Source organism: Centruroides vittatus, unplaced genomic scaffold (genome assembly GCF_030686945.1).
Source record: "Centruroides vittatus isolate TY-2023 unplaced genomic scaffold, ASM3068694v2 contig_559, whole genome shotgun sequence".
Lineage (NCBI taxonomy): Eukaryota > Metazoa > Arthropoda > Arachnida > Scorpiones > Buthidae > Centruroides > Centruroides vittatus.
In genome coordinates this window covers 1,626,163-1,650,733 of record NW_027122332.1, presented here as the reverse complement: position 1 = coordinate 1,650,733, position 24,571 = coordinate 1,626,163, and the positions used below count along the sequence as shown (strand labels likewise).

Here is a 24,571-nt window from a genome sequence, read left to right as displayed (position 1 = left end):
ACAAGTGATTAAATTCATCGTCCTGAATAATCATCCTCTCATTCTTACTCTTTTCATATATTAAAAAAAAAAGAAAAGAAATCAAAACAGCAGAAATGTTCATGCCATTCTAAACACCTTTGCTATAATATATATATATTTTCCTCTAAAAAATATTATTCTGAAATAATTGTACATTCTTATTTTGTATATAATAGCCACACTTTACAAATAATTTAATAAAATAAAATAATTTGTTACTGATCAATTATAAATAATCTCTGCTTTTACGCATACTTACAAACATATAAACACTCACTCTAAAAAAAAAATACACTCCATGATATCTGCATAAACTTCTACATACAAGAAAATAAATTATTAATTCAATTAACCTGAAGAATTTTACTTTTTATACATTCATTTAGACACACAAAATAAATTTTTGACAATTTAAATGATGCAGTTCTAGAAAAAACTGGCGTGCTCCTACAATGAACTTAAATATTAGCGTAACTTTTTATATTTAATTACTGTTTAACTCCATCCTCCCCAAGTATTTCTCCTAAATGTTCAGTACAAGTTTTGTGTTACACAAAGGTAATTTAACATTGCTCCAAAGTGGAATAAATTTAGTTTTGTTAAAAATAAAACTTGTAAATGATCCTTATGCATGTTTGTTCCTGATAATAATAGTCAATTTCTAATTATTTTTGTTGTATAAACAAACAGAATGGTTTCGGTGATATTTTATACTCTGAGCTTCAAACTTTCACGTTTTTATATAAGTGATTCAATTGACAGGAATTTAAAATAGCTATAAAATGCAAATATGATATAGATTGCTCAATAACACAAATACTAAAAATTAAATACCTTGAATAGCTCAGAATTTAATATCTAGTTACACCTTGCACTTATTTCATAAATTTTATGGATTATTCCAAAGATCTTTGCTTATCGCTGTCCGTAAACACCATTTTCCAAATGAAATTTGACAGAAAAACAAACAATTTGCTATTTTTCTCCCACAAAATCTGCTGCGTTTATGTGTATAAAATGTTAAAACATTTGTGTACCATAAAAAACCAAATTTATCAAAAATTACTTCCCTTACCTTCGGCTTCTTGTAAGTCTTTTTAGTAGCCGTATTCAAATCTTCGTGCACCTTATCCAACAACCACAGAAGGAATTCTTGAGCGTCGTGCTGATTGCTACCTTCGTACTGGCTTCCAAACTTGGCGACAGAATTCTTAAAAGTCTGCGAGATTTCAGGAACGTACTGACAGGACCACAGGCCCTTCAGGAGGGCGGCCAAGCGTTCGGTCACCACTCCCTTGGTGCCGTACTTCTTACCGTGCACCTTATTCCTTCTCATGTCCACCTTGTACTGGTCCATGACCAGGTACTCTGCCAAGGGATCCGTGTTACTCAGGCACTGTACAATGGCATTCATAAAGCATGTGTTACCGTGATTATGGATACCGCAAACAGCCGGTGTTCTGTTCCTGAACATCTCTTGATTTTCTGTAGTATCGATGGAGGATATCTGAGACCTTATATCGGCATTTGATGCCGATTTAAAGTGCTGCTTCATCTCCGAACTGTTCCTCGATTTCGTATTGCTCTTGCGTGTACTCGATAATTGCCTTATGAGGCGATTAAAAAATCCTATCTGCTCCTTCTTCGGTTTCTGTACATGCCGATGGTTCTCCTCGTTTCTAATTTCTTCCTTTTTTAATGAATTTCTCCTCTCCTTCCTCCGAAAACTCATGGTGAACATCGAACGTTGAATGTTGACAATCGTAGGTTTATTATTATTATTATTATTACGTTGATGGCCCTTAATACGGCCTAAAGTTTTACTTTTTATATCACCGCTATACATACCGACATCGAGTCTTTCGTTGGACGTCATCTTGCCGTATTATATTAAAGAATAATAAACGAAACAAACAGAATTATCCCAGAGAATCGCCGACAACATCCTCTCCGTCTTGATTATCATTTCCACCTGCGCCGAACATTGCGCCACCTGTCTGATTTGATGGCGCAATCTCCGCTACTGTTTCTTCCATTTGCCGGTAGATAGCACCACTCGTATTTCTTTCGTTTTTGTTTTTTTTAATTATTATTATTTAATTTCTTAAATTTTAAACTTTTTTCTTTATATTTTATTATTTCTTTGTTTAATTTTTAAGAATATGTATGCGTTACGTTTAAATTGTCAACTTTTTAATATTTGTCACGTGCCGTGTTTTATCCTTGATCGGGTCTTACGATTAATCGTATTTACTACTTTGACGCAGTTAAATAGATTAATTATGTTTATTTTAATAATAATAATTTTGAGAGATTTTCAAAAAATGGTTATTATTATTTTAATTCATTCTTATTCGAGTAATTCGTCGTTGAGGAATAAGTTTAATTATTAATTCCGCTTTAATAACAGTTATGATAATGTCCGCCAGTTTATGAGATAAATATATACGTGAATTATAATTTAAATCTTCATTTAGAACATTTATATTAACAATAAAATTTTGATAATAACACGTAAAAAGTGAATTTAAATTGTTAAAATTTTCCACCAGTATTGCGTCTTCTAAATTGGCGCCATCTCTCGCAAATAAAAGTAATTAATTTATATATCTGTCTTTTTAAAAATAAATCCACTAATGGAATAAAAATGAAAATCATTCTTTCAAAATATTTTATATTAAAATACGAATTATTCTTTATTTTTTCAATATTTGATTATTTTATAATAGTATATTTATCGATTCAAAGGCTGACGCCAGATGGCCGACAGGTCAAGGCAGCCTACTGTTCTTGGAAACCCTGTAAGGAACCGAGTCCGAGCGTTATTTATTATTTTATTATTATTTTTTCGTTTTATTATATTTTGTTTGGGGCTTATGTTGGCACAATTCTAGGTCCGAATGACGCGGTTGGGACTTTAACAGAACTGTAGAACATACTGATAGGAACAAAAAAGTCTAATGAACCATGGGTGTACGAGCGAGATATAGGCCCCCCAAAATGACTATATGGCAGCGAACATGGCGGCCCGACGGACCTCGTACGGGCGCCACCACACGCCGCCATGTGCTAAACTAGTGATCGATTCACGGTAGTTCTTGAACAAAGTAAAAAATGGGGAAACGTCTACTAAAGACAATTTTAACGGTAAGCGACGGGACTCCCGTAAAATCGTAAAAAAAATATTGGGTCACGTGACCTGGCTTTTTTGCTCGCGAACCCGCATAACGTAGGCGCAACTTTCGAGGGCTATATCTCGCGAACGCGCACGTATACAGGTATGGTTTCTTTGACTTTTTTGCTCCCCCAGGGGGGATCGACAATTTGTCCCCCCTCCCCACCGCGTCATTCGGTCCTAGAATCTTGCCCTTATGTTTATTTAGGACGAAGGTTCCCCACCACTCTTTTATTAGTAACGAAAAAAAGAAGATAAACCAACTCACGAAGGAACGAGCGCCGTAGGAAAAAAAATCTCGCGCACTTCTATTCGTCTCCTCTCTGGTTTATATGGAGGTTGTAGCCTTGTATTCGCCTTTCCTCCGAAGGGTGGTGTAATGATCGCTTTGCGACCGAAGAGCCAGCTGTTTATCTCACGGCCCTAACGTGCGCGCGAGAAACCGTGCCTTCCGGGAGGACTTTTATGGGGAACTGGCCCCTATTCAGTCGTTATTGGCTAGGAGAAAACCCGGAAAACTCCTAGCAGCCAGCCTGTCCGAGTCGCAGCGCAAACCCACGACCGAACTTCCCAGTGTTTAGGGTCCGGTCACCACGGCTATGAGCGGCAACAGAGAGCACTCGGCCACTGGTAGGCCTCTCGCGCACTTGCGCTGCCCAGCGGAAATAAACAGTCCGCAGAGAAAAAAAAAATGGAGGGGGGAATCCCCACACTAGTAAAGAAATACTTACTAAACCGTAATAACATCCCAGAAAATTGTGCTAAATACTTTGTAAACAGTTTATAAGCTTTTGTCGGAAAATTAAAGCTGCCAGAAAGAAACTTGATGTTAGAAAACTAAGTATGTAAATAAGGGGAGTAACCCAGCTGAGTTGTGACGTCACCTCACAGCATAAAACCAGCACGTCAACCGAAGAAAGCGAGGTGATTCCTGGTCGAAGTCCAGATTGAGAATTAGGCGATCCAAGGTGTTAAAGAGGAATTCGATTGACGATTTGACAATAGCGAAAAGATTGAGAAAACAGGTTCCTAATATAGTGAGGTGACGGATAGACGTTTAGTTCGTAAGAGATTCTGTTCATAGTTCCTAAGTATTTGATTTGTCGAATTTTCAAAGGGAATTAATATTAAGTTAAGCTAAGTAGCTGAGTTTATTGTCGGGTTAACTTGTTGATTTTCGTTAAAAAATTTTGTTTTGGATTATAGACAACTGTACATAGTAAATTCTATTTACTAATTAAATATATTTGAAACTTTTACTTTGACTTGATATTTGTCGTTATTCTTACTAATTCTTTTTGGTGCACGCGTAAAAGCCCGGGCCTGGCAAACTAATTTCGAATCCGCGTAAAGTACCCGTTAGATTAACGGAAGTTTTACCGGCCGCAGTTAATGTCAGTTTCCTAAGATACTAAAAATAGTACTTTACAACCCGGGTTCGAATTCAGATGGGTCGAATCCCAAGAAATTTTCGTCTGGGGTTATTGGGTCCCATCCCTCTGGTTGCCCTTTTGTGGGCCTGGTTGAACCTGTAATGAGCTTGCTAAAAAGGCCCTCTTAGTGCCAGAGAGTGGAAGAAGTTTGAAAAAGCACTGATGCCTTAAACATCTCGACCATCAAGAACCGATAATTAATATGATGAAACACATCAATAAAAAGGGGAAAATGTTTTCACCATATAGAAGGAAAAACTTGCCATTTTTTAAGTTGGAGTAAGCCTCATTGGTGTGGCATATACCCAATAGTGGATCCAGAAATCAATGCCAGAAACAATATGCTGTACAAAACTTTTACTATCTGAAGTACCCAGCTTTACTTGGGAAAAACTCCCAGAATGGGGTGCAGCTTCACCCTGCACATCCTCTAAATCTGTTCCTGCATATAGCTTCATTGTTGACGTCGCAAATCTTGTGGTCAACATTAAAGTCAAAAATCACACCCTTGGTCATGATGCAGTTCGTGTGACTTTGTGGAAGCTTCCAGTTTCTACAAAGTCACACAAACCTCATTATGTATTAAACAACATAATATATGTAGTAATTGTTGTATGACATGCTTCATATTATGTATTAACTGATATTTTGCATTAACTGAACTCATTGAATTTCTACCATTGTTTACAGGATCACAAATCTACTTTGCATTAACATGTACTTCACATAAGCCGATTACATAATAGAGGTGTTCAATTGTGTTCACTAAAAGAAATATTACTTATAGAAGAAAAGTTGATTCTACTCTTTCAGTAATTTTCTTATAATTTATAACAAAGATTTTGACAGAAAGTTTTTTCCATTCTATCTCTTCCTGCCCTGACAGCTCTTTCTGTTCATTGTGTGATGTTAGAGATGAGGGTCAACATATCCTTTTTTTAAAATTCTTTCTTCTCCATGGGAAACTAAGAGGACCCTTTTATTTTTCCCATTGTAGGTTCAGCCAGACCCACAATGGGGCAACCGAGTGCTGAGGGATGGTTCGACATATCCGGACAGTCTACCCCAAAAAATTCCTGGAGTTATTTGACTGGCAAGATTTGATTCCAGATTTTCCAGGGCCGTTGATGTTTATAAAGACCACAACACAACAGTAGTACCAATCTAGTGATGTCAGTGCAAAAGGTGAAAAAGAGTACGCGTTGTTATTTCATTTCAATAATAATAGATTTTCGTATATCATATGAGCTTTCCATCATCCTTATTAAAAAAAAACTCAAAATTCATTTTAGGCATTCAACTTCCTTAGTCTCAGGCATTCACAAAGTTGAATGCCTGAGACTAAAGCAGGTTTTACGCCCTCGGATTCTGCTCAGCTTTGTCTTTGCATAGGTCTGCAAAGTTTACTTCTGCCTTCACACATTCTCACCTGAAACAAGAATATGCATAGTCTGGAGCAGCATTTCTCAACCTGTGGTCCGTGATGATGGGATGGTGGCGGTCTTCAGACAGACTTAAATTAATAAAGATTAAAACTTTGCTCAATGATGATTCATTTTTAATGGTTTACTTCCAATTTGATTAACTATGTTTCCATATGTATTCAAAACATGCTTTTAGATTTATTATGTTATAAATAGCACAGTATCTCCCAAATGTTGGTATTACTAACATTTGGGAGATCACAGTATCTCCCAAATGTTGGTAATACTCACACAGGTTTAAAAAAATTGGATCTAGATAACACATGGTCCATAGAAGTTTTTCAGATATTTTACTGGTCCTTTGGCTTAAATAGGTTGAGAAATGCTAGCCTAGAGCAGGGGTGGCAAACCTATGGCTCGTGACCAAAGTGACATGTTGAGAGAAATTATCTTGCGCGTAACATATTATTTTGGTTTATCACCTGTCTTCTTTTAATCATCCTTTTGGTTTATCAACTGATCATCCTTTTTTCAATCGTCTTCTTTACATTTATTCTAATTAAAGCATATTCATTTCAATTCTTTAAACATTGTTATTCAAAATCTAACACTTCAGCATGCATAAACATTTTTAAAGATAATTATACTCGCTATATGGCACACAGACTCAAAGTGGTTTGTCATCCCTTCTCTAGAGTTAAACTTCTGCGAATGTAAAGTGCTTTTGAAAAAATGTAATCATAACTAAATTAAATAACTAGCTTATATACCAAGTGATTAAGTAAAGTTAATTACAACAGTTTAGCTTAATTACAAGATGATTCTTGTCAGAATTGTCTGAACTAAAAATTCTTGTAATCTTGTAAAGAAGTCTGTGGAATTTTGTGATTAGACTAATTACAAAATTTCGATTACTGTATTTTTGCACTTGATCTTCCAAACTGATTGATTATTTGAGTAAAAGAAACCATTGTCATTGAATTTACTATTATTGTACTATTAATATTTGAAGTATGCTGGCTGGATATATTTACAAGTACAGTTGAAATTACAAGCAGAATATCAGTTGTGTTGTATAATGTGAACTGATCTTTATTGTTACACCGTAATTCATAATACCCATTCAGTCATTGTAGAAAATCAAAAGTATTTTAAACTCGGTACTTAAATAATAGATTGCCCCTATAACATTTCACTTTTTGTAACTGATTCTATCATGACAGTATAAAATGCTATATATTTCTGTAGAATGTATCTGTGTGTTATTATATTGTTTGAATCTTTTTCTAGGAATGTAATTGCAATTTATGACACTGAGTTAATGTGAAATAGGACATCTTGCTTTACAACAGCTTTCCAGGAATCAATTATGTCATAAAAACAGGTATATTATATATTATTCCAAATATTTTCTTTATTATAGTTAAATTCTTATTAAATTCAGGACTTTTCAGAACTTTATCCTGCATGCAGGACAATGAGAGTGTAGTTCCTGATCATTACATGAGACATTTATACATCCTAATATAGATATGCTTATTAAAAAAGTACATATTAATCATAAATCTGATTAATCTTTGTATAAAATTGCATAAAAAGTTTGTTTATAATGTGTATATTGTTAATAATTATTAAATATCTTTAATAATCATTAACAACAATATACAGGACGCTTCAAAAACAAAAAGTCAATATTTCGTATGGTAACTTTTATTTTATATATTTGGTTGATTAAGAATGGGAAGTAAACTATCGTTGATATAATAACAACCTGTAACATTTTATAAAATATAAACTAAATTGTTTTGAAATATTCTACTTGTATTTTGCACTGAATCAATTCAAATTTTTAAATAATTTTATAAGCATTAACCTATAGAATAGCTAAAAAAATCCCTAAATATAAGATTGTTTCCTAGTCAGAGAATATATTGATGACAAACTATCTACAGACGAACTAGATTGTAGACTATTGTGGCATCTCAAAATCCAGACTTAATAGCGAGGTTGAGGCTGAAGTTTTAAACGCAAAAATGTGTATGTCGGATGTTCAGCGTCGCTTTCCTGTAAGCCTAGAAGTTTTACAAAATGGCGTTTGGAAAGTCAGTGGAATCATACTCGACATTCCAAACACCATTGTCAAACTTCTAGGCTTACAGGAAAGCGGCGGCGAACGTCCAACGTACACGTTTTTGCGTCGAAAACTTCGGCCTCAACCTCACTAATAATAATAAAAATAATACAATTTTTTAAAAAATGCACAAAGTCAAAGAAAATTTAAGAGAAATTGAATACTTTTGTGCTTTGATTTAAAAATTAAAATAAATACACTGAACTCTGCGAATTTTGAAATTTTTTTAAACTTGGCACTGTGGGGACTATTAGGGCCTGGCTGAATCCATAATGGGCTTGCTAGAGCCCATTATGGATTCAGTCAGGACCACAATGGAGCAGCTGGATGGTGAAAAACAACCCAGTATAGTAGTAATAAAACAAATATTCACAAATTTCATTATAAAAATCTACTTTTATTTCTTTTCCATATTCCAATGTAACCAACATTAAACTGTAAACATTTTTCTAACATTTCATCACATAGTTACAAAAAACAACGAAACATTTACAGAATGCAAATACATGAATATATTCCAAGCTAAATCTGTACATCACGTGACTGTATTTAACAATATAAACATACAATATATTTCACATTAAATGAAATTTCGTTTGGTTCTTTTATCAAAATAAAAAAATATGTAATATGAAAAATTTTAATGTTTGTTCTTAATTCATTACACCTGTTAAACTGTGTTATATAGTCAGATGGATTTTTATTATTGAATTAATAATTAAAAAATGGTTAATTAAAATATTATTGCTTATGAATACAGTTACACATTTCTTTTTAATAATACAATAATTGAGTTTTTTTCAGAATTTTATCAAATATTTTAATTCTTGATTATAAAATTTGCTGCAGAATATATAAATTATATTACGGTAATTAATTAGAATACACTTATAGCAGGAATTCATAATAAAATTGCTGAAATAGCGAAAAATTTGAATGATAAAACATTTCGTTTTTTGCAAGTTAAAATTCCAATTTTTAACATTTAAATTTTTATGAACTAATTTATAAAATAGAAATACAATTTTATAAACTTTAAATCATTCAATCAAACTATTAAAATAAGTTAGGCAGTTTGTTTTAATTGTAAATATATTCTTCTTAATTTAATTGAGATTAATAGTACTTTAAAAGAATTCTTTTAAAGAAAATGAGTCATTTAAAATACAAAAAATTGGCTATTTTTGCTTGTAACGGTTTCATAATTACACAAGTGTCCAAAACGTAAAGATGGACGACATTTGTACACGAATAGAGAGAACCGTAGATGAAAGCATACAAATATGGCAAGAATTTGTACTACTCAATGTCTAACACAGGGTAATACACAACAACTTGTAGGATTTTACAAATCAAAGCAAGAAAGTAAGTCTTTGGTGAAAAAGATATATATAGCCATTGGACATAGGTGAAGAATGGATGGAAAGTGCTTATCAATACCCAGACAGACACCTATCAGTGTGGAATAAGTCCACTTCAAACTGTGATGTAGCACTTACAATATAGTGGCAGGCTCATCACCACTGGCTTAGTGACTTTTTCTAGCTGTCACCACTAGCAATTGTGTTCTTCCTTAAGTTTTGGACATGTGTGTATTAATAGCATTCTTGTTATAATTTATAAAAATTAAGAAATATTTAATAAGGAACATTCAGCTTAGTTTCTTGCTATAGTAAAATCTCATGATTTGACCATAACAAAAATATTTACAGTACTTATATTCTCGGTTATAACTTAATACAAACAAACAGTTTTCCTTATAAAAGTTCTACGGAATTAATTATCTAAATAAAACAGATTTAATAAATGCATTATTTTTTATTTTGAAATATATTTTAGTTCTAGTTTAAATATATATTTGCTAAATAAGCACAGTGTTTGACAACAGAACTGGTTTCATTCCAGTGCTTACATAAATGTGGAGTCCTTTCACAATGCCAAATACTAAGCATTAACCAAGTATGGGACATCTTTAGTCATCAATATGCATGGAACCCATCTGAATTCAAAAGGTGCATATCCTTGAAGCCAGCTCTACTTGATAACAATGAAAGTTTGGTATATAAGTTATGGTGCTCATTTAGTAAATACGGTTTATTTGACAAGAAAAATCTAAGTGCAAGTTCTCCGCACAGCAAGCGGAGGCTGCGGGTTCAAGCCCCGCCCCGGGTCAGTTATTTTCTTCTAGAATGTTCTAAATTATTTATTAAATTATTAAAAATTATAATTATTAATTTAGAAAGAGATGGCGCCTAACGCTTACCTCTATACCGAATTCATTTGTATTTATTATTTAATTATAGCCATATATTAGCCCGATTATTTAGGCATTTGTTGGTTTACTAAGTGCAAGTTGTTCATCTAAATGTAAAAATATTTCATTAGAGCATTATTGTATATTTTATCTTTTTAATCTTTTAGTTTACAAGACTGTTTCAGTTATTTGAATGTATACCAATCAAATATTGTTTAATATTAAATTCTATTAATTCCATTAAATGTACATGATACCTTTTTTTGATTATAAGTTGTTTTAATAAATAAAATATTATAAAATATTAATTCTTCAGACAAATATTACTTATAAAACTCAGTTTTTATATTTAAATATTTTATTAAATTATAAAAACAGAATATTTTATAAATGATATGAAAACAGAGAATGTAATTAGTCAGTGCAAGGCACAGCACGAGTCTGACAAGGGATGCAGACTGATGGAGGGCACACGCTAACACAAAGTGTTGCATTTGGACTAGTGTACAAAATTATAACATTAATTATTAAACAGAACAGTCTGTAAACGTTCAAAGCATGCTACTGGTTATTGTACGACACGTAAGTGCCATAGCAAGTAAAAGTAGCACTTCTACATATTTCAAAAAGTAGATTTTTTAACACAACTTCACGATGATTTAAGCTTTTGAAGTTGACCAAAATGCTTTCTTCCGAGCAAAAAAATATGTAAATTAGAAGTATTTTCAGGCTTATAATTATAATGTTGAACCCAAAAGCATCAGAATTTTTTGCTCCAGTAACATTTTGATCAAATTAAATTTGTTAACTTACATCTTAATACTTCCTGTTTACTTTTAAACCAAGCACTTTTGGACTTTTCCCATCTGTCGTCAGAGCTTATTTCATTTGTATCATGTTAATTTCTTCTACAAATGCTGTTTTTAAGAAATTACAATGATAAAAATGAAATAAACTCTGAAGATGGATAAAAAAGTCCAAAAGCACTCGGTTAAAAGTAAAGAATTAGTATTAAAACGTAAGTTGTGGTAGTATGAGTGTAAGAACTCATAAATTTATTAAACACAGAAGACATTGATTTGACTTTTCTGAATTGTATAATTATAATTATTATAAAAACAAACATTTAGGATATTTTAAAACTTTGCTACACTAAATCATAAACTTATTTATACTGACAGTTTATACTTGAGATTATAAAAATAAAAAACGAATAAGAAAAGTAATAAAAGAAAATTATTGAATAGAAATAGTTAAAATTTGGCCCCAGCTGCTTCACTCTTGCTATGACACTACAACTTACATTATTATTATGAAAAAGAAAACCTGAATAATAGGAAAGTATAGTTTAAAAATATTAAATTTCACAAAAGAATATTTTGATAGATACAGAAACTAAAATTTATTGAAAGAAATGTGTTATTCATTTCTGAAAATGTCAGGAACTAATAGTGAGGAAGAAAGTTAATCAGTGTAGAAATGATAGAGTAAAAAATTGTGAATCTTTGCAAATAAATTAACAAAAGCAAAAGGAATAAGAAAATAAATGATTTTTTTATCCAAATCAACAATTTTATAATTATAAAATTTGATAATCGAATAAGACTAGCATTAGCTTGACCTGTCAGGTTTCTTATAATCTTTTATTGCTAACACTTTAATGGACTGTAGCAGGCATGGGCAAATGCGGCTCTTGCTGAAAGTGCTATACTTCCCAGCCTTATCATACTATCCGCCACGAAAGTACAGAGCTGCGGCTCCCATGCATTTTGCAAAACTTACATTTTGGCTCCCACTGAACTCTTGCTTGCCCACCTCTGGACTATAGCAACTTGCTTTTGATTCTTTAATTAAAAAATTAATATAACATGTCTTTTCCTAGAAATTCCTTAGTTCATTGAATACTTAGCTCCAGTGGTTTGAAGATCAAATGGTGTTCCTGATGCTTAAGTAGCCTTGGAAATACTTAATAAATTAAAATGGGCATATTGTTTTAACTTTTTAATAATTTAATGGACCGAACTGATATATCTAAGCTGTTTAATAGCAGTGTTATAATCTATAATGATTTTTGTATGCAACTATTCAGCAAGATATCCAATCAATGTTCTTGATCTGCCCTGAACAGGTCAAGTAATTAATTTGTCCTACTCAATTTTATACAAATGAAAATATTAAGAAAATTTGTTTCAATAAAAGAAATATACCAAATTATTCTTAATTTATTTTAGAATTAAAAAATATATACAAAACATAAATTATATATATTTAAATTCACCTGAGAATTTCAAGAGTGAATTCATTCTATATTCATCAAGGCAATAATATATTTTGTGTTATACCTAAATATAGGATGATTTAAAAGTTGCACAACCAAAAATTTAAGTGCTGAATCCTTTTATAATGCGTAATGAACAATTATTATTGTAAACACTGCAATAGCAGTGCTGTATTTCTCTACAAGATTACTGATTATAAGATCAGAAATGCCTACTTTTATCAGTATCAGTTGTTTATCTTAACAAGAAAAGTATCATCCCACTTTCTTAGCTTGAATGAGTATTAACTTAAATCTGTAGCATTGTTTCTCTTCAAAATTGTTTTTAGTTGTCTTAAATCTAAAAAGTATTATATAATAGCCCATTGTTATAGTGCTCATTCCAATATAACGAGCGTAATGGATAATGCATTGATTATATTATGCTATCCGATATATTGCTTATTTGATGTCTCCTCACATGCACCGTATAATGAGAAGCTACTGTATTATTCAAAACCCAAAAAATTATATTTGTATAATTTATAATCAACTCTTTAATATAAGAAACACAACAAAATTGGATGTATATTATCAAGCAAGAACAAAATTTAAGAAGTTAATCAATATTCAGCTTAATTATTTAACATATCTTTATGAAAACTTAGCAAATGCTTGTTTTATGTGAGTAAATAAAGTTAATTTACAAAGTGGCCATGAAATCACTACATGAGATTGTGTCTTGGGTTAATTATTTTAAGTTTCTTTCAGTTAAGCTTCATTTTGAACATTATTAAGTACAGTATAAAATAGGAGTTACAGACCAATCACTTGCATTTACTTTCGTAAGTGACACTTCATTTTAAGGTATTGTGAAAGAGAAAAATTTCTCAACTCCATCTTACAATAGTCAGAGGCTTATCAGGTACTGCTTTAATGATTTCTATATATCAGCATGGAAGATGATGCCCAGAAGAATATAAGAAAAAGTTAAAATTTGTGCAGAAAATGAATAGGAACATACAAATAACTTGTAACCAGCACGCATAGGGACTTTGTCATGACACTATATGTAAATTATAGTGTGAATTAAAAGAACTGGATTTGAGATTATACTATTATTCTAATTTTTAAATTTCTTTTTGATAATTTAAACAGATAAATGATTTATCTGTAGTGATGTAGTATTAAATAAATATCCAAAATGTCAGAAAATTTTGATTCGATGGAACAGTTAAACATGTCTTTCAAAAAATACTTTGTTTTTGTCATTTGTGGATGCGGAATTGATTTTATATGGAGATGTTTGAAATTAAAATATATAATAACCCTAAATTATGAGAATATAAAATTGTCTTCAGTGTCTTGTTAATGTTGAAGGCAATTTCTCTTAATTTAGTATACTTCAGTATCTTTAATGTAATAATCCTTATATACTGTATATTTCTGCGGATAAGACCACCTTCAGATAAGATAAGGTATAAATTTTCAGCAAAGTTTTATTGTTTTAGCATATATGTCCTATAAGACGTCCCCCAAACTATTAATGGCCTGTGAATTTAGTTTAGATCAGCGATTATCATCCGGATAATAATACTGTATAGCGTATACGGAATTATATCTTATTCGTAATTTTTTGAATGAACAAATTTTATTTTCTGCCTTGCTATTGTTGCAAACATTTGCACTAATTCAGGCATTTGGGTAATGACCTTGACTATTCACAAAAATGTCATACGGGCCATTCTATTTTGTGGACATGCCCTACTCTCTACTAGTAAATAATTACGGTTTGTCCGTTTTTTTTATAATGGTTTTAATTTATATAAGTTTCAATCTAATTTTTTTTGTATCTGTCTTATAAGACGACCTCAGATTTTGGGGGCCTTTTTTTATGATTCAACTATCGTCTTATCTGTGGAAATATACGGTATTTGAAAAAAATCAATAAGCTATTTATAGATTATTTAATATTTGTGCATTGTAGAGAATATCATCATATGATACAAGAAAAAACATAAAGGGCTAAAGAATACTTTGGTTGATTTTAACAGTTTCGTTTTGTGACATAGCATCACAAAAAATTTAAATATTCATTTACTTGATATGGAATTGTGTAGTTACATTAATAAAAAAGTAACCTCTATATATGTAAAACTAGTGTAAAGTTTTGAAAGTTACAAATTGGTGTCATTAAATTTAGACAAGATATGTTATTATTTTCAGTTTGATGAATTGCAAAGTACATTTCACATTAACTACATTGAACTAAATTGTTGTAACATTCCTAGAGATATGAGTTAATGACACTGCAGAAATTTTATTTTTTCCTATATCTTTGTAAAAACCAAGAAACAGGATTAAAAAAGCTAGCGGAAAAGGAAGATTGTATCTTGCTAAGTAGGAGATAAGAGATTATCTTTCCAGAAGTGTATTAACATATAATCCAAAACATTTTTTATTTTGAAAATAATATTTACACAACTTCTGGAAAGAGTATTTCGTCAATTAAAGTCATTTGTATTTCAAATCTTAGAATTTAGATTGCCCGTATTTAAGCACGCATCATCAGAATCATCCATACCTCAAGCCAATACATCATTTCAATTTTTATAAAAAAAAAACTATCAGCAAATTATATTTATCTGTCAAGTTATACAACTTTTAAATCATCCTATATATATATAAAATAGGCAGTGTTTTATTAAATAAAAACAAAAATTGTAGCTTTTTCAGTAACACTTTACCAGAAATTATCTTCCTAGATTTTGTAATATGTTAATTTCAGTACTAAAAGTTGGAGATTTTTTATTTGAAAGACAATAGGAAATGCATTCATTTAAGATGTAAAGGCCAATAATGGTAATTATTCCATTTTGTGTTCTATGTAATAATGTATTTCGAGAAATGCTGCACTATATTCAAATTGAAAAGTATATTTTCTCATCTACATTTCATTATTTCATAAATCTTTAAAATCTAAATTTCTTCTAAGTTTTCAATCTTGTACTGAATTCAAAACGAGATTTGCCTAATTTTGCTAATAATTACTTTTCTACAAACCACAACGAAGCAATTTGTGTCTTTTAGTTTTTTTTTTTTTTCCTTTAAAAATTTATTATTCGGCTAATTTTCTTCGAGACAATTTCTATTTTTGTTAATATACTTATTCATTATATTATACAATGATAGAATGGTACATTAAAATATACCCAGCTAAAATTTCTTCAATTTTTGATTTGAAAATTTAATTAATTGTCGAGCAAAAATCAGAATAATAATGAAAGCACATTATGAAAAAATAAATTGAAAAGTAAATTTCTTAAAGTAAATACATGAGATATTCAGAAAATTTGCAATAATATTTTTGGAAGATGATTCCTTTTTGTCTACAGAGAGAAATATTTTAGTTTGATTTAAATAATTGTAGTATTTATGAAACCGTGCTGGTGCTTATTCTGTAAATTTCATCACTAAGTTTTCCTCGGTTGAGGAAAACTTAGTGATGAAATTTGCCATGTGTCCGAGAAAATACACCATATAGTTTGTGTTCAAGTTGTTGATTTAAATAACTCTTTGAGAAACATTGCATTTTCTCATTAAAAAATAATTTTAATGAATTTGTATCGTTAAATGATCTGCTGGATTATCTATAGGGCTGTATTAATGCTTTATTAGATTGAATATACTCCAATCAGACAGCCAGATGGATGTTAAGGTGGCAACCTACACTCTAAGGATCTAGGATCAATTCCAGACGGGTAGAAAACTCCCAGGAATTTTTCAGGGGTAGTCTGTTCAGGTATGTCAAACCCTGTCCCTCACTACTCAGCCACACCATTGTGGGCCTGTAGCCAATATTGCCAAATAATCTGGCAGATTGTTTGGCAATATGGCTATGTCAGTAGTAGTTTACTATTTAAAGAATTCATTTTTTTTTAAATTTATTTTTAACAAGCATTAGAAATGGCAACATACAAAGAAAGAAAAAGCAACATTCTCATTAAAGAAATTTCTCAATACTAAAATTCAATTGAAATTGCCGATTCTAAAACAAAACTTACTGAAAATTTTTAGAAAAGAAATTGTTGAATATTTTCATTTCAGAAAAAGTAATGCAGGTTGGAAAGGAAAGATGTTTTAAAAAATGGGTTAATGTTACCCTTGGTGCCAAGATGGCGACACGTTTCTGATTCCAGCAAGGAAACAGTGGGACGCACGTTCTAACCTAACCTATTCTAATAAATTACCATAATTATTAGCAACCAAATTATTAGAATAGGTTAGATTTTAAAAATAAACAGTGGCTTAATGTAACTTTTAAAAAAACACTCTTAGATTTTTTTACTTACTACTAATAAATTATAATAAAGAGTTAATTAAATATAAATAAAATATAGAAATATTTCTTTGGCAACTCAAAAATACAATATATTTTATAGTTTATAACATGCAAAATCAGTTTTTTATTTACAAATTTTAAATTTTGATTTAATTTAATTTGCACTCTCTTAACTGAAAGAATTATTTTATTACCTAATTAGAACTTCTACGTCAAGAAATTATAAATATTTTTATTAAAAATGTCATATTGTTTTTATTTTTACTGTATTAAATTTAGGCTGGTAAATTTTATCTTTTGACTGTGAATTTAATTTTGATATTCAAGCAATTGTTAACTTTAAGAATTATTGGGGATATGACTGAATCCAGTTATAAATAGAAATATAAAAACGTTTGATTTCTTTTCTTGATTATAATTTTGAGAAGAAAGTCCATTCATTCTCTTATGACATTTTGCTGCATATACCGACAACAGATGTTGCATAAATACATCAAGTTCTCACTTAAGGTCATTTCATTACAATATCATTGAGGAAAAATACAAGTACATTTGCAGTCATTTACAATTATTGTTGTTGAATTTTCATTATAAATAGTAAAACTGATTCTGTGTGGTGGAAATAAATACCAGAGATGGCAAACATGCTCCAATTAGAGTAATGTTAACAGAATTCAACCAAAAACATGTAGTGATCCTTAAGCACTCTTCCAGCAGGAAAATGTCTCATAATTTTCACAACAGCAAATATTTTTGGCCTTCGTCAAAGGCCTGTGTCTTTCAGTGGTGTAGCGAGAGGGGGTGCAAGGGGGGTGTATCATGCACCGGGCACCACTCACAGAGGGGCGCCCAAATGGTCTCCAAGACAAACTATATGTGTTTCTGGAGGGGGAGAGGGGTGCCAGTTATGTTCGCTATGCCACTGGTGTCTTTGATGGAGACATTTTCCTGCTGGAAAAGTGTTTAAGGTTCATTACATGTTATTGAATAAAAAAACACTTCCAGCTTTTGAAATATTTCTTAAGTTAACAGAATTATATTTTGTTTGTATCAATTATCTTACAGTAAAATTGGTTTCTTTATGTCATTTCACTTAATGTTGCAGCTTCCAAGAACCTATTGATGATTGTTAAGAAAGACTTGCAATACACTTTAATTGTATGTCTGGTTCTGAAGCTGTTGCATCTATTACAATCTTAGAAATAAATGATATTTTCCTCAAAATTAGAATATATCTAAGACTAAATAATAATTTTCAGCATTTCTGATGTTCTACAATTTTGTCATGGCATTGAAAATAATAATGTTTTCTAGTTCATACATTCCTAAAGTTGAGCATATCAGCTTGTAGCCATGTTAGAGAAACTATATCTTTGTATTTATCTTTTTTTTAGAAATGAAACATTATTAACATTTATAAGAAAATAAATTACTTTTATATTTTGATATTTCTTGAAAATATTTCAATATTCACAGTTACACGAATTCTGTATAGGCTACATCAGTCTATAAAGTTTTTATTATAGGAATTCTGAAATTTCATCTATAGATAACACTTGATAAGGAAGTTCTTCAAAAATAAATCCAATTTAAACTGCTTTTAGAATAAAATCTGTTTAGAAAATCTAAGTGTTTTCGGACTAAAGTCTCTCATAGGGAATCGGCAAGAAATTTTTCTAGTCGACTCCTGATCATATAAAATCTGAAAGCACTTGGATTTATTAAAAAGTCTTTTCTTCAAGAAAAGCAGTTTGAATTGGATTTAATCTATTGACTCTGTAAAATTTAAATCAATATTTCAGATAAAGAAAGAGTCAGTTACCGTCAAAAACAATATATTCATTCTTCATCCTGTTAATATACATGTACGTTGCTGATATATACAGTATATACAGTACAGGCCTAATCCAGTGCAGGATTTTTAAGTGTGGGATTTTTAAAAATGCATTGTTTTCATAACATAGTTTACTAATTTTTACAATGTAGGTTGTAGGCATTCTGTTTGTTAAAACTGCAGATCTGAATGCGGGGTTTTTGATCCCATAGACAACCAAAACAGTCAAAGGAACCATATTTCTAATTGTGATTGTTGACGAGATATTGTTTTGTGATGGCTGCTTGTTTACACACACAATAGGCTTAACAGAGAGGCTTAGTCACTCCAGTTGTATCCAGTACTGGTTGGTACAACAGCTTTTCTCATGTTTTACAAGCTTTTAAAAGTATCTAATAAAGTAGAAAACAGTTCAGTTTTAGTGTTATTTTGAGAAATCGTTCTGGATTTTTTCACTTTTAAATTTTACCCGATTTTTGGAGTCTTCAAAATTCCAGATGTAGCCCCCAAGATTGGCCTATCTCGTGAAAGCCCATTTGTAGACCATTGGTTCTTTTGACTTTTTTTAATCCTCCATGGTCTCCAGCTCTGATAAGCTCTCAACCACTTCATTCAGAGCTGTGTTTGTATGTTTTTTTTTTTTATTTTTAATTCTCCCCAAATAGGAGGTTAGACTTGATACAATACATAGATTTCTGTACATCAAGTTAAGATTGTGCAAATAAATATTTTAAAAAATTAATGAAAATTTAAAACTGATTTTGTTCATGTTTATTATAATCAAATATTTGTAAAGAATATTTATTTTTATTCAATGTTTTTCATGTCTGTCAACATTTGATTTTATCTAGGCACATTTTAATGTATCATTCTGTAAAATCATTTTAATTAAAATAAATAAATAATAATATAATATTTATAATTAAAAATATTTTAATCCATTGGCATTGATCTACAAAAAGCTATGCTGGATTTTTGTAACTTAATATTTTTTAATTACTATAAATTTATAGATTTTATGAAGATTAAATATGAAAACCATGATTCTACAGGTAAAAACTCTTTTTTTTTCTAAGTCGTAAGAAGAAATAAGTTTAAAAAATCTTATTTAAAATTCAACAGATAAAGCCACTAAAAAACAGAAAAACAAACTTTTTGAATTTAGGAATATATAAAAATTTCAAATTACTAATCATATAATAAAACAGTTTTAAAGAGATGCTAGAATCTTGCTATTAATTCTGAAATTATCTTTTCCAAGATGAGTTGAGAAGGTATTTACATTGGTTACATTGATTATATTGATAACACACTTGTTAAGTAAGCTCCTTGTATATAAATCCAATTTAAACTGTTCTTTTGGAGTGAAAATATATTAGGACATTCAAATGCTCTCATGCTACATGCCTATCATCAGATATCAACAAGAGGGGTAAGGTCAGCAGATGACAGATCACTGCTGGTGTTGTCTTTTGTCATTCCCAGATAATGGACATTGAGCTCAAAATCACTTGAATTTTCTTCCCCTCCAAGAAATACAGTATGAATTGGATTATAAGAAGACAGTTAAAAGAAGAGATACCTACTGTAAATTTAATAACAATTACAGTAGTCATATATCTTTTCTTTTAAAGTTACACTATTAAAATATCTTAAATGTGATCATAATAAAATTACAAGACAAATTTAAAACTTTCATTAATACAGTACTTTCCTCACATCAGTAAAATAATATATAATTAGTTTGTTCTTCAAACAGTTTTATATTATATAATAATTAATAAATAATCAACCGGTTACTAGAATTTTGGCATTTAAAAACATCTATTGCTCTGTCTTTAGAAGCATCCTCTAAATTAAAATGTGAATGCTCTAATCTTAATTTCTAAAATTAATTTAAACAAGGCTTTGAAGATGTTCCAAAAAGCACTTATAAATGTTAAAATTCCTTTACAGGCTGATTATTTTTATATTATTTAATTATAATAACAAAAATTTATAACATAAACTAAATTTTACTTATATTTTCTACAATATATATAATATACAAATGCCAATGGATTATTGTTTGATAGAAATTCACATATAACTTGTATAACTTCAACAGAAACCAATATATGACATTTACAACAAATGATGCAATTCACAGAAATAACAAAGAATGACAAATATTTCATTACATTTGCAAAACGTATATATATGTATATATATATATATATTTATTTAATTTCATTATATAGCAAGTACTTTCTCATGTTTTTATTATAAACTTATAAATATCTAATGTGCACAAATTTATTCAAAGTCTGTCACTGAATAGAAGTTTTTTTATGTATATACAGTATACAATATACTTTTCCCATAAAGAATGGAAATAGTTTTGATTTCATCGTACATGCAAATTGCACGTACGTCTGTTTTTTTTCTATTCTGAAGTTGTCTGGGAAGCAAAAACTGTACAAATCTTTATTTTACTTGACCATAAATTAAAGAAGATATGAATTCCAACTTTTAAAAATAATTCAGTCTTTTCTATTAGTTGTTCTCATTACAAGTTTTGTTTTGTCAGGCTGAAATAAAAAGTTAATTTTGCATAAAATATTTTAATTACAAATCAATATTAACTTAGTTTATACAAAGTGTGTCTGAAGAGTTTGGTGAATGGTCTCATAAAATAAAGGAAACGAGAGATACAAACAAAATACCTTTACTGGCATTCAAAGTAATCGCCATTAGCGATAACACACATTTGACATCAGTTGTACAGCTACTGAAAGCTGTGAGCAAATGCTTCTTTCGGTATCGCACAAAGCACTGTTGTCACACGTAGGCCTTTCAGGACTCCTTTGAGGCAGGGAAACAAGAAGAAATCTGCAGGTGCCAGATCTGGAGAATATGGAGAGTGTTGAAGAACTGTCACCTGGTGTGTAGCGAGGAAGTGCCGTACGCAGCTCGCAGTGTGCGGACAGGCAGTGTCATGGAACAGAGGCCACTGTCCACTCTGGTACAACTGTGGCCGAAGTCATCCAGATGCATTTCAGCAGCCGTTTTAAAACTCCCTCGTAGAATTCTGCATTGATGGTTGTAGTGTCGGGTAAAAATTCATGATGGATCAAGCCCTTACTGTCGAAAAAGAAAATCAACATTGTTTTAATCCTGGATTTGGTGAGACGACATTTTTTGGGAGGGGGGATGACCATGAACACCATTCCATGGACTGTCGCTTGGTCTCCAGATCGTACTGGTAGCACCACAACTCATCCCCTGTAATGATTGTTTCCAAGAACTGCAGATTCCAGTCACATGCGTCAATGAAATTTCCAGAGGTTTTTATCTGGTGTTGCTTTTCCTCGTCTGACAGGGTGTGCGGTACAAACTGAGCACAAATCTTACGCTTTTGCAAATGTTCGTGAGCAATGGTGCTCACACTGTCCTTGCTTATCTTCAAATCTTCTGCTATCATTCTCAAAGACAGGCACCGATCATCCGCAAGCATCCGTTGCACTCATTCGATGTTGTCTGGAGTTGTGCTTGTTGATGGTCGACCAGAACACGGCTCATTGTTGACATCTTCCTTTCCATCTCTGAAGCATTTAAACCATTCAAAACACACTTTTTACTCACTGCTTCCACACCATACACTTTCACTAACATTTCATGTGTCTCCGTTGGCATTTTGCCAAATTTGAAGCAAAACTTGATGTTCACATGTTGCTCCATTTTCGCAGTGACATTTCTTCTCACACTGACTGCGTTGCATTGTTTGTTGCGCGCACTTCCGTTTAACTGTCGTGATTTCGACGCTACGGGGCACTAGTTGGCAAGTCTCTCACTATGTCTGCGTGAGCGCAACATCCTAACCAGCACGGTTATTCAACTATGGGACTATTCACCGAACTTTTCAGACTTACCTTGTATTTTGAGAGCTAATAAACAAAAAAAGAATTTACTTACAGGCAGGATACTGAACCAACACGTTAAATCTTCTGAAACAATCATAATTGCTCCTGCGTTGTCAAATTCGCCACAGTAATTTGGAGCACTGAATAAAGTAACAAGCTGGAAAAAATAACATAAGTTAGACCTATTTATATCAAATACAAGCATAAAAGAATAATGAATGATCTTATATGATTAAGATAGAGTACAACAGAAAGGATCGAAATATAAATGCCAGTAAACATCATTGGATTTCCTGGTCTAATGTCGGCTACTTTCCAATAGAACAACTTCCTAAAGCAAATGACATTGAATTAGGGGATTCAAAAATATTTTCAATGTGATAAAGTACTGACTTCAATTCAAATTGATGTTCTTAGAGCAAAACTTTTTGAAAATTCAAGGGCTTTGTACCCATCATCAGAAATCAATGAAATAGTATTTGCTCTAAGAAAAGTTTGGATTAAATTTACATTTGAAGAACTTTCTTAACAAGTAAATTATTGACTCCTATAATTTAGTCTATTTTATTTTAATATATTCACTTTACCTCAATAATCTATTTTATCAACATAATCATTACAATTGAATTATTGCAAGTCTGGATATTATTATAAAAATTATTCTTCTTAAAATAACTTATATACCAGTATTTAATCATTTTTATACTTAATAACAGCTTAAAAATATACAACAAATTTTAAATATAAATTTTGTGATTTCATTGTAACTATTATTCATTTATTTCTATTGAAAATTATCAAATTTACAATAGAAATATGAATAAAAGAACAGTTGTTACCAGTTTTATTTAAGTAATAACCAGCCTCAAATACTATTTGAGGATTTCTGAAAACTTCAGGAAACAACATGAAATTAATAAAAATTGTACTGTGGATAGTACTGTATTTATTTATTTAATAAACAGGTCCAATTTAATAACCTATAACAAGTCCAGCAGAACTGTATATACTTCTGCACATCCCATTCTGCTGGATTCTATAGCTTTGAAATTGTGTTATATTTGGTTATGGTCTGGTTCTTTAGAGAATTTAATAATATAATTTTTTAATTTAAAATTCATAACTATTTATTATATGTTTTTGCTTTAATAATGTACACATTAAACTGTCTTAAGCAAGGTTCACATTATCATACAAACTGCTATGAAGGGGATATGAACTGCAAGTTCATCTGCTTTCATTAAGTGTTTGACAGTTTGATCAGTTAGGAGTTGAGAATATCTCAACTTTTGCCAAACTTTGGTTCATTTGACCAATCAAATTTTTACAACTAGTGTTCATATTTTTTAACTAATTGCATCCTAACTTAGTTTGTGTTGTGTAATGTAATGCGGACAATATTTCATTTTGGCTAGTGCTCTTTTCATTTGTTTGTAGTTGTTCATATGATAGTGTAACCAAGTAAAATACTGCCAGTTAAAACTGGTTAAACTTGAATTAAAAACATGTTTTAGTGTTTTTAATTCAAGTGTAACCAAGCTTTGTACTATTATAAGGTAACCAATCGTCCTTCTTTAGGGAAGACAGTCCTCCCTCGAAAAGTGTCCTCCTACATGTCCTCCTTATTGATATTTGAAGACTAATCTGTAAATCTCCATATTTGATTGATGCCGAGCCGATCCGTTGCATGTAATGTGATGTGATGTGTTTGTATTTGACATGACGGTTCATCAAGGCTCGGTACAGTGCAGCAAAACGCGATCATGAAATGCACGTGCTCTGCACAGGAGACCTTGAG

General features: G+C 31.0%; 2 protein-coding genes and 1 long non-coding RNA gene across 4 annotated transcripts in view; 1 reads left to right on the top strand and 2 right to left on the bottom strand.

The window, feature by feature from the left end:
* LOC136978882 (ubiquitin carboxyl-terminal hydrolase 43-like) overlaps nucleotides 1–2,020 on the bottom strand; it is a 60,696-nt gene extending 58,676 nt beyond the window's left edge. Inside the window, exon 1 of the mRNA XM_067274717.1 lies at nucleotides 1,097–2,020. Within this exon, the coding sequence (XP_067130818.1) occupies nucleotides 1,097–1,897 (801 nt within the window). The 5' untranslated portion in view covers nucleotides 1,898–2,020. The remainder of the gene's footprint in view (nucleotides 1–1,096) is intronic.
* Nucleotides 2,021–5,424: 3,404 nt separating this feature from the next.
* The window catches only part of LOC136978886 (uncharacterized), a 79,280-nt gene continuing 60,133 nt past the window's right edge, over nucleotides 5,425–24,571 (top strand). The window contains exons 1-2 of the long non-coding RNA XR_010881299.1: nucleotides 5,425–5,814; nucleotides 7,344–7,437. This is a non-coding gene — a long non-coding RNA (uncharacterized lncRNA). The remainder of the gene's footprint in view (nucleotides 5,815–7,343; nucleotides 7,438–24,571) is intronic.
* LOC136978883 (uncharacterized) overlaps nucleotides 21,116–24,571 on the bottom strand; it is an 81,295-nt gene continuing 77,839 nt past the window's right edge. Inside the window, exons 9-10 of one of the 2 annotated variants that reach the window (XM_067274720.1) lie at nucleotides 22,826–22,930; nucleotides 21,116–21,441 (exon numbers count right to left, since the gene is read on the bottom strand). In XM_067274720.1, the coding sequence (XP_067130821.1) occupies nucleotides 21,394–21,441; nucleotides 22,826–22,930 (153 nt within the window). In that variant the 3' untranslated portion in view covers nucleotides 21,116–21,393. Of the gene's footprint in view, nucleotides 21,515–22,797; nucleotides 22,931–24,571 lie in introns of both variants that reach the window. The other variant, XM_067274719.1, reaches the window with a different exon arrangement.